This window comes from Nerophis lumbriciformis, linkage group LG15 (genome assembly GCF_033978685.3).
Source record: "Nerophis lumbriciformis linkage group LG15, RoL_Nlum_v2.1, whole genome shotgun sequence".
Taxonomy (NCBI): domain Eukaryota; kingdom Metazoa; phylum Chordata; class Actinopteri; order Syngnathiformes; family Syngnathidae; genus Nerophis; species Nerophis lumbriciformis.
Window position 1 is genome coordinate 16,427,538 of NC_084562.2, and position 17,463 is coordinate 16,445,000.

General features: G+C 39.2%; 1 protein-coding gene across 2 annotated transcripts in view; it reads right to left on the reverse strand.

Annotated features, from left to right (window-relative positions):
* Window positions 1-6,135: 6,135 nt before the first annotated feature.
* Window positions 6,136-17,463, reverse strand: part of slc6a5 (solute carrier family 6 member 5) — a 66,902-nt gene continuing 55,574 nt past the window's right edge. For both annotated transcript variants that reach the window (XM_061974795.1, XM_061974794.1), the window contains one exon: window positions 6,136-10,430. In XM_061974795.1, coding sequence (XP_061830779.1) covers window positions 10,275-10,430 — 156 coding nt within the window. In that variant the 3' untranslated portion in view covers window positions 6,136-10,274. The remainder of the gene's footprint in view (window positions 10,431-17,463) is intronic.

The window sequence follows — 17,463 nt, forward strand, 5'->3', positions numbered from 1 at the left end:
TGCTGTTGTTGTGTGTTGTTACCGCGCTGGGAGGATGTTAATGAAACTGCCTAACAATAAATCCACATAAGAAACCAAGAACTCGCCCTCGATCATTAGCTGTTTATATTGTGGGAAAGCGGACGTGTGGCTGTTCCTAGGACTGCGCTCTTCTGAACTGAGGCTTCAGATGTTGTTCCTGGGATCTGTTGGAGCCACCCTACCCAGTTTGGGGGTTACTGCTCCGAAGGCCCCCACTACCACGGGGACCACGCTAGCCTTGACCATCCACATCTGTTCCAGCTGCTCTTTCAACCCTTGGTACTTCTCAAGTTTCTCGTGTTCCTTCTTCCTGATGTTGGCGTCAGCTAAAAAGTTTTGGGACCCCTGATTTAAAGCTTGGTATCATTCATAAGCATTATAAGAAGGAGGTTGTAGCCAGGAGTAAAAACAATAACATTTATTTATTGATATTAGGGTATACATTTTCATGGTATAATAGCGATATATTATTGGCAAAGATACTATTATCCAATTGCATTTCTATACATATACAAAATTGGAGGTAGGGCCTCAAAGATTGATGACAGATTAAAATAAATGCATTTCACATATGTATATATATATTATATTACTATATTCTTTTTATATCTTTACACCGATTCTAAAACGTATATAATATATATATAGATCTACTCTATACTTTTCAAATCAAACGATATCATGTTGGAGGCACATATCTATATCCATAGGCAGCTGTGCCTCACAGAGAACACACAGAAATGTATGACATTACTCAAGTAATTAGAAATTTAACCTATGCGGTCATAGGTCACACAGTAAAGTGCCAAAATGACACGACAGACATAACAATAGGAATACAGATATCTTATGAGACAGACGATAAGCTTTTTCCGTGGAGAAATATTTGAAATACATAGAATATTCTAGCATTAGAAGACATCTATAAGGCCAATGGTTACCTGAAGATGTTTTGTAACGTATTGGCAAACACCAAGATATACTGCATGGGACATGGATGGCAGTAGCTAAACCTCATCTAGGGCAAAATCCCACGTTCCTTTTTTCTTCTATTTCCTCCCTCACAATTTTTTTTTTTTTCTTTGGTTGGTGCCCAAAGTTGACTTGCAGGCAAAACAATGAAGTCATAATTAGGCCATTTGCTAATTAGCAATTTTTGTTTCTTCATCGTCTGATTACAGTAACACTCTTGACATGTCGGATCAGAAAGCGTACTAAACATGCACGGACGTATACTTACCGAGTGAGGAAAGGACGAGAGTTACTATACATGAACATTGAGTAGCGCAACACAAAGTGCACATGCAAGCTTATTAGTGTCGTAGCTCGAGAAGCTATGTCGATTTAGCACTTATTCCCCCTCCAAAACAGAAGCAGAGGTGAGGACATGAAACACAAAGACACAAAATATAACAATATATGGCCCTTTAACCCATTATAATACATCTCAGGGCACAGAAAGGCTTTTTTAAGTTTGCACACAGTCCACTACTTCTAACACATGTTCCTTCCACCCATTGTTAGATATACATTTTTTTACTTTTTCTGTTTTAGAGCTTCGGGCCTTGTGGAAAAGGTTGTTGTGGGTATTCCTGTATGGAGTAAAAACTCCTGCCAAAACTCCACAAACACACCGAAATATTTTTAACTCACACCCAACGATTCACAATTAAAACAAAAATATTTTCTTCCCAAACAAAATTAAAAATAAATCTGTAGGTAAAAAAAAAATTTGCAATTATAAAAACAATTGTTTGCAAGTAAAAAAGTGATTCTCAAGTATAAAAATTATAATCGTAGCACCCGTAATATGCACTCTGCAACGCAGTTTAGTCAATTTAAGGCCGTCAGAGCTACTGTTATTTGCGCATGGTGCCGTCCGCCAAAAATAACGAAGATGAATGAACAGACAAGCTCAACTTTGAAATTAACTTGTAAGTTCCCCCCCTCTTCTGTCCGCCATTTCACTCCCCACTCTGCTTAATCTTCTTTGTTATTTCTTGGCGGACGGCACCATGCGCAAATAACGGTAGCTCTGGCATCCTTAAAGTGGCTCGGCGCAAATTACAGGTTCACCGAGTGCAAGTTTGTAGATCGCGCATGGTGGAATATTACTGCCAAAAAGTTTTAACTTGAAGAAAATTGTTCTTACGCTTGCAAATCTTTTTGTAATTGAAAAAAAATGTATACCGTCAGAGCTACTGTTATTTGCGCATGGTGCCGTCCACCAAAAATAACGAAGATGAAGGAATCAGGAGTAAAATGGCGGCCAGAAGAGAGGGGAAACAAGCTCAACCTCGAAGTTAACCTGTAAATTTCCCCTCTATTCTGTCCGTCATTTCACTCTCCACTCTGCTTAATCTTCTTTGTTATTTCTTGGCGGACGGCACCATGCACAAATAACGGTAGCTCTGGCGGCCTTAAAGTGACTCGCCGCAAATTACAGGTTCACCGAGTGCAAGTTTGTAGATCGCGCATGGTGGAATAATACTGCCAAAAAGTTTTAACTTGAAGAAAATTGTTCTTACGCTTGCATATCTTTTTGTAATTGAAAAAAAAAAGTATACCGTCAGAGCTACTGTTATTTGCGCATGATGCCGTCCGCCAAAAATAACGAAGATGAAGGAATTGGGAGTAAAATGGCGGCCAGAAGAGAAGGGAAACAAGCTCAACCTCGAAGTTAACCTGTAAATTTCCCCTCTATTCTGTCCGTCATTTCACTCTCCATTCTGCTTAATCTTCTTTGTTATTTCTTGGCGGACGGCACCATGCGCAAAAAACAGTAGCTCTGGCGTCCTTAGAGTGGCTCGGCGCAAATTACAGGTGCTCGAGTGCAAGTTTGTAGATCGCGCATGGCGGAATATTACTGCCAAAAAGTTTTAACTTGAAGAAAATTGTTGTTATGCTTGCAAATCTTTTTGTAATTGAAAAAAAAAAGTATACCGTCAGAGCTACTGTTATTTGCGCATGGTGCCGTCCGCCAAAAATAACAAAGATGAAGGAATCGGGAGTAAAATGGCGGCCAGAAGAGAGGGGAAACAAGCTCAACCTCGAAGTTAACCTGTAAATTTCCCCTCTATTCTGTCCGTTATTTCACTCTCCACTCTGCTTAATCTTCTTTGTTATTTCTTGGCGGACGGCACCATGCGCAAATAACAGTAGCTCTGGCGGCCTTAAATTAAAGTTAAAGTTAAAGTACCACTGATTGTCACACACACACTAGGTGTGGTGAAATTAGCCTCTGAATTTGACCCATCCCCTTGTTCCACCCCCTGGGAGGTGAGGGGAGCAGTGAGCAGCAGCGGTGGTCGCGCTCGGGAATCATTTTGGTGATTTAACCCCCAATTCCAACCCTTGATGCTGGGTGTCAAGCAGGGAGGTAATGGGTCCCATTTTTATAGTCTTTGGTATGACTCGGCCAGGGATTTGAACTCACAACCTATTGATCTCAGGGCGGACACTCAAAGTTTGCAGATGGCACATGGTGGAATATTACTGCCGAAAGTTTTGACTTGAAGAAAATTATTGTTTTGCTTGCAAATGTTTTGGTAATTGGAAAAAAAAATGTATACCGTATTTTTCGGAGTATATGTCGCTCCGGAGTATAAGTCCCACCGGCCAAAAATGCATAATAAAGAAGGAAAAAAACATATATAAGTCGCTAAATCCGATGAAATCTTATACGTCTAGTCTCTTACGTGAATGAGCTAAATAATATTGTTTGATATTTTACGGTAATGTGTTAATAATTTCACGCATAAGTCGCTCCTGAGTATAAGTCACCAAACTATGAAAAAAACTGCGATTTATAGTCCGAAAAATACAGTACTTGGAAATAATTTTTTACTTGAAAATTTTTTATTTTTTTTACTCGGGAATCTTTTTTTTTTACAAGCAGCAAAATACCTTTTTACTTGCAAATAGTTTTTTGTTTTTTTTAATTGAAGCAAATTGTTTAAAACTTGCAAAAAAATTTTTACTTGCACAATTTTTTTTTTTACTTGCAAATATTTTTTTTACTTGCAGCAAAAAAATTACAATTCACCTGCAGCAAAATAACCTTTTAGTTGCGTATCGTTTTTTTAATTGAAGAAAATTTGTTTTTTGACCTGCGAATCGTTGGCCGTGAGTAAAAACCTTTTTGTGCGTTTGTGGAGTTTTTGGCAGTGATTCTTCTCCATATTCCTGCACATCTGCTTTCACAGACTGGCCCTGCAAACATCTGATTGATAGTTGAGTTAAACTAACACTACGGCAAACACGCACACAAGCATACGCATATTGTCACGTTTGAATGATTCAAGCTAAAATACACAAGAGCTCAATAAAGCAACACTCAGGAGCAAGCACGTATTCACCAACCCGGAATGTCATGTGCGACTATGTCAAATGTTTGTGTCTTGTTTATTATTAGCTTTCACTACCTTAGATTGGTTTTTTACCTTGGCAGAGCAGACATGGCTTAGAGAATCATCTGAGTAACTTGCTATCGCGTTCGGCTGGAAGCTGCTGAAGCCCTAAAGCACAGCTGAGGAACACTTAAACACCTGTTGTGTTAAAAGCATTTTGCAGCAAAAGTGTAATCAATGGAAATGTGTGTCCAACTGGTCAATCAAATTAGCTAAGTGCGTTCGCGACAATCGAAATGACCGTTTTGTCGCGATAAAGACTACCTGCTACGGTGATATAGCACTTACGCCGGTCCTTACAGCTGCTTATTTGTTCCCAGAACGGGGAAACGTGCCTATGTGTCGTCATTTCACATATCTGGGTATACATGTCTGAATAAAAATACAGAGCAAGGCAAAACTCTGTGTTTTAAAGCCTGTTTACAAATACTGCAAATAAACGTAGTACAAGAGTCGTGGCGGAAATGTAAGAATATCAGAAACTATTCACTTGTAAAAGATGAGATGAGCGGTGAGAAAATAAATGTTGCTGTCAAAGTTCAATAGTATGGTTGTTTGGTTCAAATTAGAAATGTGTAACACTATCTACACCCCCTTGCAAAAAGTTTTAAAATGGTTCAATCCCGGCAAACCCAGCATTGGGCATTTTTTCAAGGAATCCAATCGATCGCAATAGACTGTTTGGTTTGTCTTAGAAGACGTTTTGTCTCTCATCCAAGCAGGCTTCATCAATTCATGCTCAGACTTATATTAGTTCAATCTAGACTTATAGACTTAGTTTAGATCTGAACTAGATCTGACCAATCTAAGTCTATACTCTTAAATTGGTTCAATTTAGTCATTGACTTAGACTCAGTCCAGATCAAGACTAGAGCTGACCAATCTAAAGTCATTGAGATCTAGATTGGTCAGCTCTAGTCTTGATCTAGACTGAGATGACCAATCTAGATCTCTATGACTTTAGATTGGTGTTGTGTTGTTGGCATTTTTTCAGGGAATTCAATCGATCGCAATAGACTTTGGTTTGTCTTAGAAGACGTTTTGTCTTTCATCCAAGCAGGCTTCATCAGTTCATGCTCAGACTTAGATTAGTTCAATCTAGACTTAGACTTAGTTTAGATCTGAACTAGATCTGACCAATCTAAGTCTATACTCTTAAATTGGTCCAATTTAGTCATTAACTTAGACTAGATCAAGACTAGAGCTGACCAATCTAGATCTCTATGACTTTAGATTGGTCAGCTCTAGTCTTGATCTAGACTCAGTCTAGATCAAGACTAGAGCTGACTCATCTAGATCTCTATGACTTTAGATTGGTCAGCTCTGGTCTTGATCTAGACTGAGTCTAGATCAAGACTAGAGCTGACCAATCTAGATCTCTATGACTTTAGATTGGTCAGCTCTAGTCTTGATCTACACTGAGTTTAAGTCAATGACTAGATTGGACCAATTTAAGAGTATAGACTTAGATTGGTCAGATCTAGTTCAGATCTAAACTAAGTCTAAGTCTAGATTGAACTAATATAAGTCTGAGCATGAACTGATGAAGCCTGCTTGGATGAGAGTCAAAACCTCTTCTAAGACAAACCAAACAGTCTATTGCGATCGATTTAATTCCCTTAAAAAATGCCGGACTAGAGATGACCAATCTAAAGTCATAGAGATCTAGATTGGTCATCTCTAGTCTGGTATTTTTTCTGGAAATTCAATCGATACAAGTCTTAATGAGCCACTAAGACTTAGTCTAGGTCCAGACTAGATCAGACCATTTTAAAACTGATGAAGCCTACTTTGATGAGAGGCGAAACATCTTCTCAGACAAACCAGTCCATTTGCGATCCATTGAATGAGAATACATGATAAATGAGAACGTCCATAGACCAGCATCAAACACTTCACGGTTTGCTCAACAAAAACATCATCAACGCTCATATTTATACAAACACGCAGAGTACCAACATTTGCTTAACCAGGATGAGGTGATAAAAGGGAAAAAATATAATAAAGCTGTTTATGGCAGAATCGGACAAAGTCATGTTTAGGTTTCATTTTTGCATCTCATAGCACATAACTATAGTGCATTCAAGGACCCTTGATTAAAGAATGACACAGAGGCGTCACTAGATTTCAAAGACAGGGGAATATAAAAATAATTTTGTAAAGGTATTATAATTAATATTATCCACAGATGATATAATCTACTTTACACTATGAATTAAAATTGAAACTTGACATGTTTACGTGAATAATGACTAAAACTCACATTGTGGCTACTTTATATTGAATTTGTCTTTGTAAACTTTTTTAAATTATGGTTAGCCTCCCTAAAGGAGCCTAATGACGCCACTGGTTTGAACGTTTGAAGAAAAACATTGATGAAACAGACAAACGTTAGTAGAGGTTTTTTTGATCATGTAGAGCTTTGTCTACTGTGCTTCCGAGTTATGATGTTGGGAAGACTGGGATGTGCGTTGAACACGGGACACGAGGAAACTAGTTTATAACCACATAATCTAGGTATGTTAATCCCATTTTTAAGTCAAAAACCTAAATAGGGTTTTTTAAAAGCAAGTTTCAACCAAATTAGGTCAATAATTATTTTTTTAGCACATGTAAACATACTGTACTGTGCAAAGTACTATTAAAAGTTTCAATCAATCAATCAATCAATCACTGAATGTGTGTATGTGGGTTCGGGTTGGGTAAGGGCCCTTCAGGAGTCCATAAGACTGAAATTGTGCAGCCACAAACAAAATCGTGTTTAGGGCCACAGAAAACCTGCCATAAATGCTTCATGGCTGACACTCCCTCATGACAAGGGGTGTCTTTTACATACCAATGTTTCATTTCCTACGCACTGAATGCTGTCATTCTCACAACTAGCAGAGTCGTTTGTAGGAGTTGTGTATACCTGAGACCCTGTTTTCGTGAGGACACAGAGAAGCAAGAGGCATTCGTCTGAAATGGCAAAGTCCCCAGAGCTTTCTCGAAAACCAAAGACAAAAGCGAGAAGCCTTTTTCCTCATCCAATCGCCACCTAATGTAACAGCTGCTCCAAACACTGCGGCGACGCGACAACGCACACAAACTATACACGTTGCACATATTCACGGATACAACACTCACACATTCAATCGGTCGTGCTAGCGCTCTCCTCTGCTGGAAGCTACAGATATATTTATGTGTATGCATACCTTAAATCGTCTTCTACTGTGATGCGCATTGTGAAGTCTTCACAAATGGCTGATGAGTTCACAACACATACAATACTGCAATAACTACACTATCTAAAATATATGCACAGAGTGACTATCAGGCTGAGGTTCAGGAGATTTAAAAAGGTTAAATGGCTTCTTTATCACCAACTAAAGGACAGCTGTGACTACTTTAGTGCGTTCATTCAATTGGCATGACCTACATTATGTTCGAAGATAAGTACAAGATATTGCAATTGAGGGGGGAAACGAGAGTATCACAAGTAGCCCCTTGGGTTCAGAGACAAAAACAGACCCAAATCTCTGAGTCATCCAAGGCCAAAGTATCTACTGGTGGTGGTGATTACGGTGTGTTTCGCAGCTCTACGGATTCCTACGTTGTTTCTCATTTCCACTATTTGTTCTAGATCAATAGCCACTAAGCACTACCTATACTATGACGAGTAACAGGATCTATAACAATGTATATTGTTTTGTTTTTTATTTAGGAGTCCGTAGACTTCAAACTGGACTGTTTTTGTTGTCTGAGCAGACTTCATCACTTCATGCTCATAGACTTACTGTAGATTAGTTAAAACTAGTCCATTAGGAACATTCCTTTTACAGGTGCCCCCCTTTGTGTCATTAATACAATACCTACTATGATGGGTGGAAGAACATATAACAGTGCATACTGTAGTTGTTGTTTTGATAATATTCAGGACAGTCATTATTTGTATTGTCAGGGCATTCAATTGATCGCAACAGGACTGTTGAATTTATCTTAGAAGACGTTTCATCTTAGTAGGCATCATGAGTTCAAGTTCATAGACGTATTGGTCAGATCTAGTCCCCATAGGAACTTTTGTGCCATTGATACATCCATCCATCCATTTTCTACCACTTGTCCCCTTCGGGGTCACAGAGCCTATCCCAGCTGCATTCTGGACAAGTCGCCAACTGAATAGAATTCTAAGGCGGGTGTTTCCAGTCCAGCGGTTGATTTTAGGCTGCTAGCGGTCGTTTTACGGCTATTGTTATGCCACTCAATGCTAAAAAGAGGGAATTTGATTTTATTGACGGCTGTTGGCCTTTACAGAGGTCACTCCTTGGTTTTTTTTACGCCACAATGTTGCAAAACCATCCTCGGTTGAGCACGCCCTGTTGGGACTGTGGAACTAGCATTTGGACTAAATCTGACCGATCCAAGTCTATCGGCATGAACCCGATGAAGCCTGCTCGGATGAGAAGCGAAACGTTTTCTCAGACAAACTGAACAGTCAGTCCATTCGCGATCAATTGAATGCTCTGAGAATACGACCTAGATGAATGACAACATCCATAGTCATTATTTGTATTCTCAGGGCATTCGATCGATCGCAGCTGGACTGTTCAGTTTGTCTTTGAAGACGTTTTATTGGACCAAGGTTCATCAGTTCATACTCAGAATTAGATTGGTCAGATCTAGTCCAAGAGGAACTTTCTGGTTCCAGGTCCACCAGATTGTGCCATTACTACAACTGAATGGAATGACATGGAACGGTAAATCAATCAATCAATCAATCAATCATTCTCAGCTCAGATCTCACATTAGAGCAAGAAAAAACTCAACCCAATGGGAACAACGTGAAACCCTAGAAGGGACTACAGATGTGGGGACTACAGATGTGGGGACCCCCCTTGGGTGACCGGTGCAATGGATGCCGAGAGGATACGGTTAATAATGTGAGAGTTTCCAGTCTAACAACTGATTTGGGGTTGGTAGTGGTCGTTTTGCCACACAATACTTCAATGCTAACAAGGGAGAATTCTATTTTATTGACTGCTGTTGGATTTGACAGAGGGGTCGTTTTTACACCACAATAGGTTGAAACTATCCTTGCCCCATTTAGTAAAAAAAAAAGTTTGTGTTTCAGCACCAACATTTAGACTAGATCTGACCAATTCAAATCAATAAGCATGAACTGATGAAGCCTAATTGGATGAGAGGGGAAACGTCTTCTAAGACAAGCTGAACAAGCCAGTTGCAATCAATTGAACGTCCTGAGAACACAGTGACCTGGATGAATGACAACATCCGTAGAAATTATTTGTAATACCAATACATAAACCTACACGGGGGATGAAGCCAAATCCTTTCAAACTTGTTGGAGCTTTCTTTTTCTGTCACCTGAATTATTTTTTTCCTTGGCCAGCTGGCGCCGAGGCAATTCATTATTTTAAACATACAAGCGCGCGCACACACACACACGCACATACACGTATGGCTCCAAATAGAGCAGCGAAGGTAAGTCTAATATTGCAAGTTCACACCGAACTCCTTCAATGACACACTTTGTCACGAGGAATCAGTCAATCAGTGGTGTAATCAATGGTCATGTGTGGGAGCCGATGATAGACCGTAAACTGAGCACAGAGCAGCAGCGGCCCCTCCTCCGAGAGAGAACAGCAAGGAGGAAAGAGGTCTACAGGGAGAATATTCCCAAATTCACACTAGGAGGAAGACTAGGGAACATGGTGTTGAAGCACATACTAGAGTGGAATGAAGGGGAAATGAAAGGTCATCTGAAAGAGGCCATGTGGTCCTCTCCTGGCACTCCCCGCCCACCAGGGGTTGGAGTAGCTGGGTGCGGATCTCCTGGGGCCGTCGTTATTGGTAGGTGCCAAGCTGTAAATCCTTACGAGGCAGTTTGAGGCCCAGCGAGTTGGTTCCCAGTGGGTCGATCATGTTCTTGTAGCGTTCTCCGCGATGCTTCATGAGGAAGGGACCCCAGTCGGGCTGAGGGGAGCAGACCAACTTCAGGCGCTGCAGGAACAGATACAGAGCAGAGGACGGGTTGATTACCTTTTCACTACAGCTGGAGGATACTTTAAGAGTTGGAGTGAACTTCTGTCCCAGTTATTCTGATATTAGATCGGTTTGTATCGCTAGAAAGTGAGCCACTTTTGGAGGTTGCAACTTTTTCCCCTAAACTAGGCTTGGGCAGTTATTTTGACTCGGGGGCCAAATTTAGAGAAAAAATGTGTCTGAGGGCCGGTATATGTGATTTTTAGGAACACTAATACAAAACCTCACAATAATGTCTAAATGGCTAAAAACTTTATGACAGACCGCCTTAAAAAAAGGAATGGAATTAAAAAAAAAAACTTTACTGAATGAGACACCCAGAATGTACATGAAAATAAAGAATGTGGTATTTACAATATTAACTATGAACGATAAAACACTGAATATTGACAACATATGAACGTCACACGCCCTCTCGATTGACATATTTACAATCAAGCAAGCAAAGAAAATGCAACAAACACAGCGAAATATGAATGTGAAAGGTAAAAAAAATATATCCACAATCTGATGTATCTGATACAGTGACGTGCGGTCACTAGAGGCAGGTGAGGCGGGGCCTCACCTGCCATCATGGAAAGAAAAAAAATGTAAAAAGAAAAAAAATTAATTAAATTGTTATATGTATCCAGTGATTATACTATAAAGTTATTTTCCATTTAACTTCACCAGTTTTAGATTCTTTTTATTCAAAATCGCTGAATTTTCACATTTGCCGTTCAAATACTGAGAAGAGACGGTGCGGTGATCAGCAGCCAGTTGAGGCACGTCACTCAATTGTGCCTCACCATGGATTGCGGACTCGGCTAACTGCTGGCCTGCTGTGCAGTGAGACCGTATTGCTATATGAATTATATTATACATTTCCATAGTTTAGTTAGCTGAGGTATATAATGTACAGTGTATTTAGTCAACAACTGAATGTGTGTAACGTATTTCTTGTGCTGAGCAATCATTAAACTGCTGCGAAGACGCACTGTGTGAGGCTCGCGTAATCACGCCTCCTGGTGCCGGTTATTGCACCTCCGCCGCAGACTGCACCCCCCGACCGGAGCGCCACACCAACCAAAGCCCACACCCAAACCCTCCACGTGCAAGATCGAATCCACCCAAAAAAAGTCACTTAACAAGAAGCCAAAAAGTGCAAAAACAACATTGCTCGCGCCGGAGGAGCCGCGAACGACTGCAGGGACACAACATTAGGTACACCTGCAGACTGCAGCACGGATTTCATATTTCATTCATTCACAACTCCTCCAACACAAACACCACTGTTCCCGCACTTATAAGTAAAGGTAAGACCATAATAACGTTTTTTTTTATTAAATGTGCTTTTTTGTGTGCTACAGTTTGTATGTGTAAAGTTAAAGTTAAGTTAAAGTACCAATGATTGTCACACACACACTAGGTGTGGTGAAATTTATCCTCTGCATTTGACCCATCCCCTTGATCACCCCCTGGGATGTGAGGGGAGCAGTGGGCAGCAGCAGTGACTTCCAACCCTTGATGCTGAGTGCCAAGAAGGGAAGAATGCTGGTATGAGCTTTTAAACATAACCCGTTAACTGCTGCCAATCAAATGGTGAATAAGATACTCTTTAGGGTTCATATATTTGTAAATCTGACTGTGATGAAGTCAGTGCCTCACCAGCCATCAACCTCACCGCACGTCACTGATCTATCACTAAGCTTTAGAACTTTGTTGTAAAAATCTCCTTCCGCGTCTGTCCCTGACACCCGCTTTTCAGGCTGGCCGCTCTGAAAACACTCTGTGGAAACGCTCCCCACCCACACTGCTTGGTGCCTCATCTGAGCTGTGACTTTGATTACCATTGTAACTAATTAGATTACCATAGTAACTAGTATATCATGCAAAAGTACAGATTCTAACCATTGAAATATTTTCTATAGTTCAAGACTTACGGTAATTTGAAAACATCACTGCACATCATAATGGCAGTTACACTTTCCATCTTAAAGATTTAAAATAATTATTTGGGAAATGCCCGGCGGGCCAATTTGAAAAGCTTAATGGTCCGCATGTGGCCCCCGGGCCTTAATTTGCCCAGGTCTGCCCTAAACGCTTTGGTCCTGATACACTAAACACTATCAAAAATTGCTTTGAGAAAGGAGATCGCGCTGCAAAGGCAAACAATGGAGAAAAAATCCTGTGTGAATGTCAACATACTTGGACCATCACTAATAGACATATCGTCCATATAACAACTCTTTGATGACTTAAGGTGCTGTTTGGAGCCCACAGATAGCAAAGTGAACTGATTTGTTTTGGTGTGGGTTTTTTTGGCAATTGATTTTTCACAGGAGATCTATTGTGAACATAGTTCCTATATGTAGATAAATCCTTTGTATGTTAAACATACCGGGCCAATAAATTATGATTATGATTGATATCTCCTATAAAAACGTTTTGCAACATACATCTTCATACTTGCCAACCTTGAGACCTCCGATTTCGGGAGGTGGGGGGCGGGGGTGGGGGGGCGTGGTCAGGGGTGGGGCGGGGGGCGTGTTTGGGGCCGTGGTTAAGATATATATAAGAAATACTTGACTTTCAGTGAATTCTAGCTATATATATATATATATATATATATATATATATATATATATATATATATATATATATATATATATGTATATATATATAAATAAATAAAAGAAATACTTGAATTTCAGTGTTCATTTATTTACACATATACACACACATATCACTCATCTACTCATTGTTGAGTTAAGGGTTGAATTGTCCATCCTTGTTCTATTCTCTGTCACTATTTCAGAACACACACATTATACAAATATACATTATAAAATCAATAAGAAAACGGGAGCTCTAATTTCTGAGTCTGAATTAGGATCAGAAGTTCCTACATAAACATTGCATACTCACGTTGCTATTTTGTATTGATTACTGCAGCTGTGCACTGTATTCATTCACAAATACAAACTACAACTCACAAACACTTTAGAGTTAGGCTCCACCATCAGAATGTGTACTTAAACTTATAAAGATCACATGGATATTATTCAGTGAGTTGATTCACCAAAACTAACCTGTTATACAGGAGGAAAAAGCACACAGGACGTTTCAATTGTTCACAGACTGGTCGCGCTCATCAGATTGACAAGACACTTCCGGTCTGCAGGTGATAGCATTCAATTGGGAAGAAACGCCCTACTGCCCCATACTGACCAATGTGAATACTGATAAATGTGTAATGACAGCTCCAAAAACGAATTCAAACCACAAAATAAAATAAATAAATCAACACCAAAATGTGACACATTATGGGTGGGTCTCATATGCATGTACAGTAGATGGCAGTATTGTCCTGTTTAAAAGTGTCACAACATTGCTGTTTACGGCAGACGAACTGCTTTACGGTAGACGGAAACTTGACTGCTGTTGTTGTGTGTTGTTGCCGCGCTGGGAGGACGTTAATGAAACTGCCTAACAATAAACCCACATAAGAAACCAAGAACTCGCCCTCCATCATTAGCTGTTTATATTGTGGGAAAGCGGACATGTGAACAGGCTGTCAACACGTCACTCAGGTCCGCATGGAGCTGGAGGGGGCGTGGCCTCCAGCTCCGCCTGGATTTCGGGAGATTTTCGGGAGAAAATTTGTCCCGGGAGGTTTTCGGGAGAGGCGCTGAATTTCGGGAGTCTCCCGGAAAATCCGGGAGGGTTGGCAAGTATGCATCTTGCATCTGGATGCAGCACATCATCAAAAAACTCACCATTGACGTGCTAAAAATAATACAAATGCTGTTCTCCAGATCAGAGACTCTCAAGCTCCATCTAATGTAATACCTAAGACGCACTTAACTGAATATTCAAACACGGTGTTACTGTTCAAACTGTGTGTAATATTACACAAAACCTACCCAGTGGCCTAGTGGCTAGAGTGTCCGCCCTGAGATCGGTAGGTCGTGAGTTCAAACCCCGGCCGAGTCATACCAAAGACTATAAAAATAGGACCCATTACCTCCCTGCTTGGCACTCAGCATCAAGGGTTGGAATTGGGGGTTAAATCACCAAAATTATCGCCCACTGCTCCCCTCACCTCCCAGGGGGTGGACAAGGGGATGGGTCAAATGCAGAGGACAAATTCCACCACACCTTTACTACTTTAACATTAACTGGCCAGAAAACATTAATATACTTGCTAAAAAAAATCAAAAAAGTTAGTACTTGGTGAAAAAAGTTTGACAACCATTGGTCTAGATCAGGGGTGTCCATACTAGGGTCCCATCACACGGGCCAAATTGAGGATGGCCGGCTCAAGTTCAATAAGCAATATGGCCTGGAGTAGTGCATTCATACTTAATACAAATATATCAGCAGTCTGATAGCTGTCATTTTGTCCCCATCTGGTGGCCAATGATGGTATCTCAACCATTAATCATACTTGCGGGGAAACATAGCACAGCAATTATTTATATGACCCAATCCATATAACCTTCCCTAGTCATGTTCCCATGACTAGGGATACAATATCCTGCCGATATTGTATCAGATATATCATCCAAAAATCTAAATTGCACCTATTTAAATCCATTACAAGGGATGGTTGGAAAAATGCAAAAAACTCTCCACACTTATCCATGTTTGGCCCATTTAAAGTTAAAGTTAAAGTACCAATGATTGTCACACACACACACTAGGTGTGGTGAAATTATTCTCTGCATTTGACCCATCACCCTTGATCACCCCCTGGGAGGTGAGGGGAGCAGTGAGCAGCAGCGGTGGCCACGCCCGGGAATCATTTTTGGTGATTTAACCCCCAATTCCAACCCTTGATGCTGAGTGCCAAGCAGGGAGGTAATGGGTCCCATTTTTATAGTCTTTGGTATGACTATTTTAGCTGCTTGATATATCTAATTGATTAAAAAAGCTTAAGGAGGTTGTCAAAGAAGTAAACAAGGTAGGAGTTGAACTTTCACATACTTTTAATAACCAATTATAATAATTACTAGTTATGCATCCATCATATCATTATAATATGTGTATATATATACATACATACACATATATATATATATATATATATATATATATATATATATATATATAATATATATATATATATATATACACACATATAGATATATCTGTATATATATATATATATATATATATATATATATATATATATACATTATGTATGTACTGTATATATGTGTATTTTTTTTAATCGATATATTTTATCGATTAAGAATCATTACAAACAAAAAATATACAGATATATACAGATATGTATATATATATATATATATATATATATACAAATATATATATATATATATACATGTATATATAAATATATATATATATCTGTATATATATATATATATATATATATATATATTATGTATGTACTGTATATATGTGTATTTTTTTTAATCGATTTCTTATTTTACATATTTTATCGATTAAGAATCATTACAAACAAAAAATTGTGATTCATTCAAAAATCGATATCTTTTTGGACACTCCTTCTACCAATATTTTTTTCCATGATAATTAAAAGCGGTATTTTTAAAACAAATATGGTTGTTCTTTTGGTACGCACACATCTGTCTAGGCTGCTTAGTATAATAGGACTAAACAATAAATTAATCAGAATCTAAACCACAAAGTGAGCTTTTTGTTATAACAAAATTATATCAAATGTTGACTTAAATTCACACATTTGTCTTGAACTTAATTTGACTACTTAAGAAAGAACACACAACTTCATTTGACTACTTAAGACAGAACACACACACACACACACACACACACATATTCAGCTGCCATCTGCGGCTGACTCCCATCTGTCGGTTTGGGGATTGTGATGTCTATTTTGATACTGGTTCCATCACTTTTTGGTGCCTCTAATCACATCTACACGCCTGAAAGAATGATAACTCTAAATGTAAACCCAAGTTCAAAATGTTCTCCTGTAGCTAAAGAAAGAATGGTAAAAAAAAAAGGTTCAAGTCTCAAAAGGGAGGAAGGAGCGTCAGAATTAGTTAGTTGGGCTGCGCAAAAAAATCAATTGACATCCAAATCGCTATCTAATTGATTCATAATTTTCAATACCAGCAGTTTTTTTATGTCCATGAAAAAAAAAAGTACTGGTATTTTCCCAAAGGCAGAATAATACATTTTTCAAACCTTTTTCAATTCATTAGTACTTTATTAGTCGGGCTTTGAATCTTTAAGCACCACACGTTTTGATTCGATTCGATTCTTGGGGGTAACAATTCCTTCCAGAATCGATTCTTGATTCAAAGCGATTCTCGATTCAAAATCAGTACTTTTTTTAATAACATTGGGTGCCAGTTCTATGGTTAAAGGGGAACATTATCACAATTTCAGAATGGTTAAAACCATTAAAAATCAGTTCCCAGTGGCTTATTTTATTTTTCGAAGTTTTTTTCAAAATTTTACCCATCACGGAATATCCCTAAAAAAAGCTTCAAAGTGCCTGATTTTAACCATCGTTATATACACCCGTCCATTTTCCTGTGACGTCACATAGTGATGCCGATACAAACAAACATGGCGGATAGAACAGCAAGGAATAGAGACATTAGCTCGGATTCAGACTCGGATTTCAGCGGCTTAAGCGATTCAACAGATTACGAATGTATTGAAACGGATGGTTGTAGTGTGGAGGCAGGTAGCGAAAACGAAATTGAAGAAGAAACTGAAGCTATTGAGCCATATCGGTTTGAACCGTATGCAAGCGAAACCGACGAAAACGACACGACAGCCAGCGACACGGGAGAAAGCGAGGACGAATTCGGCGATCGCCTTCTAACCAACGATTGGTATGTGTTTGTTTGGCATTAAAGGAAACTAACAACTATGAACTAGGTTTACAGCATATGAAATACATTTGGCAACAACATGCACTTTGAGAGTGCAGACAGCCCAGTTTTCATCAATTAATATATTCTGTAGACATACCCTCATCCGCTCG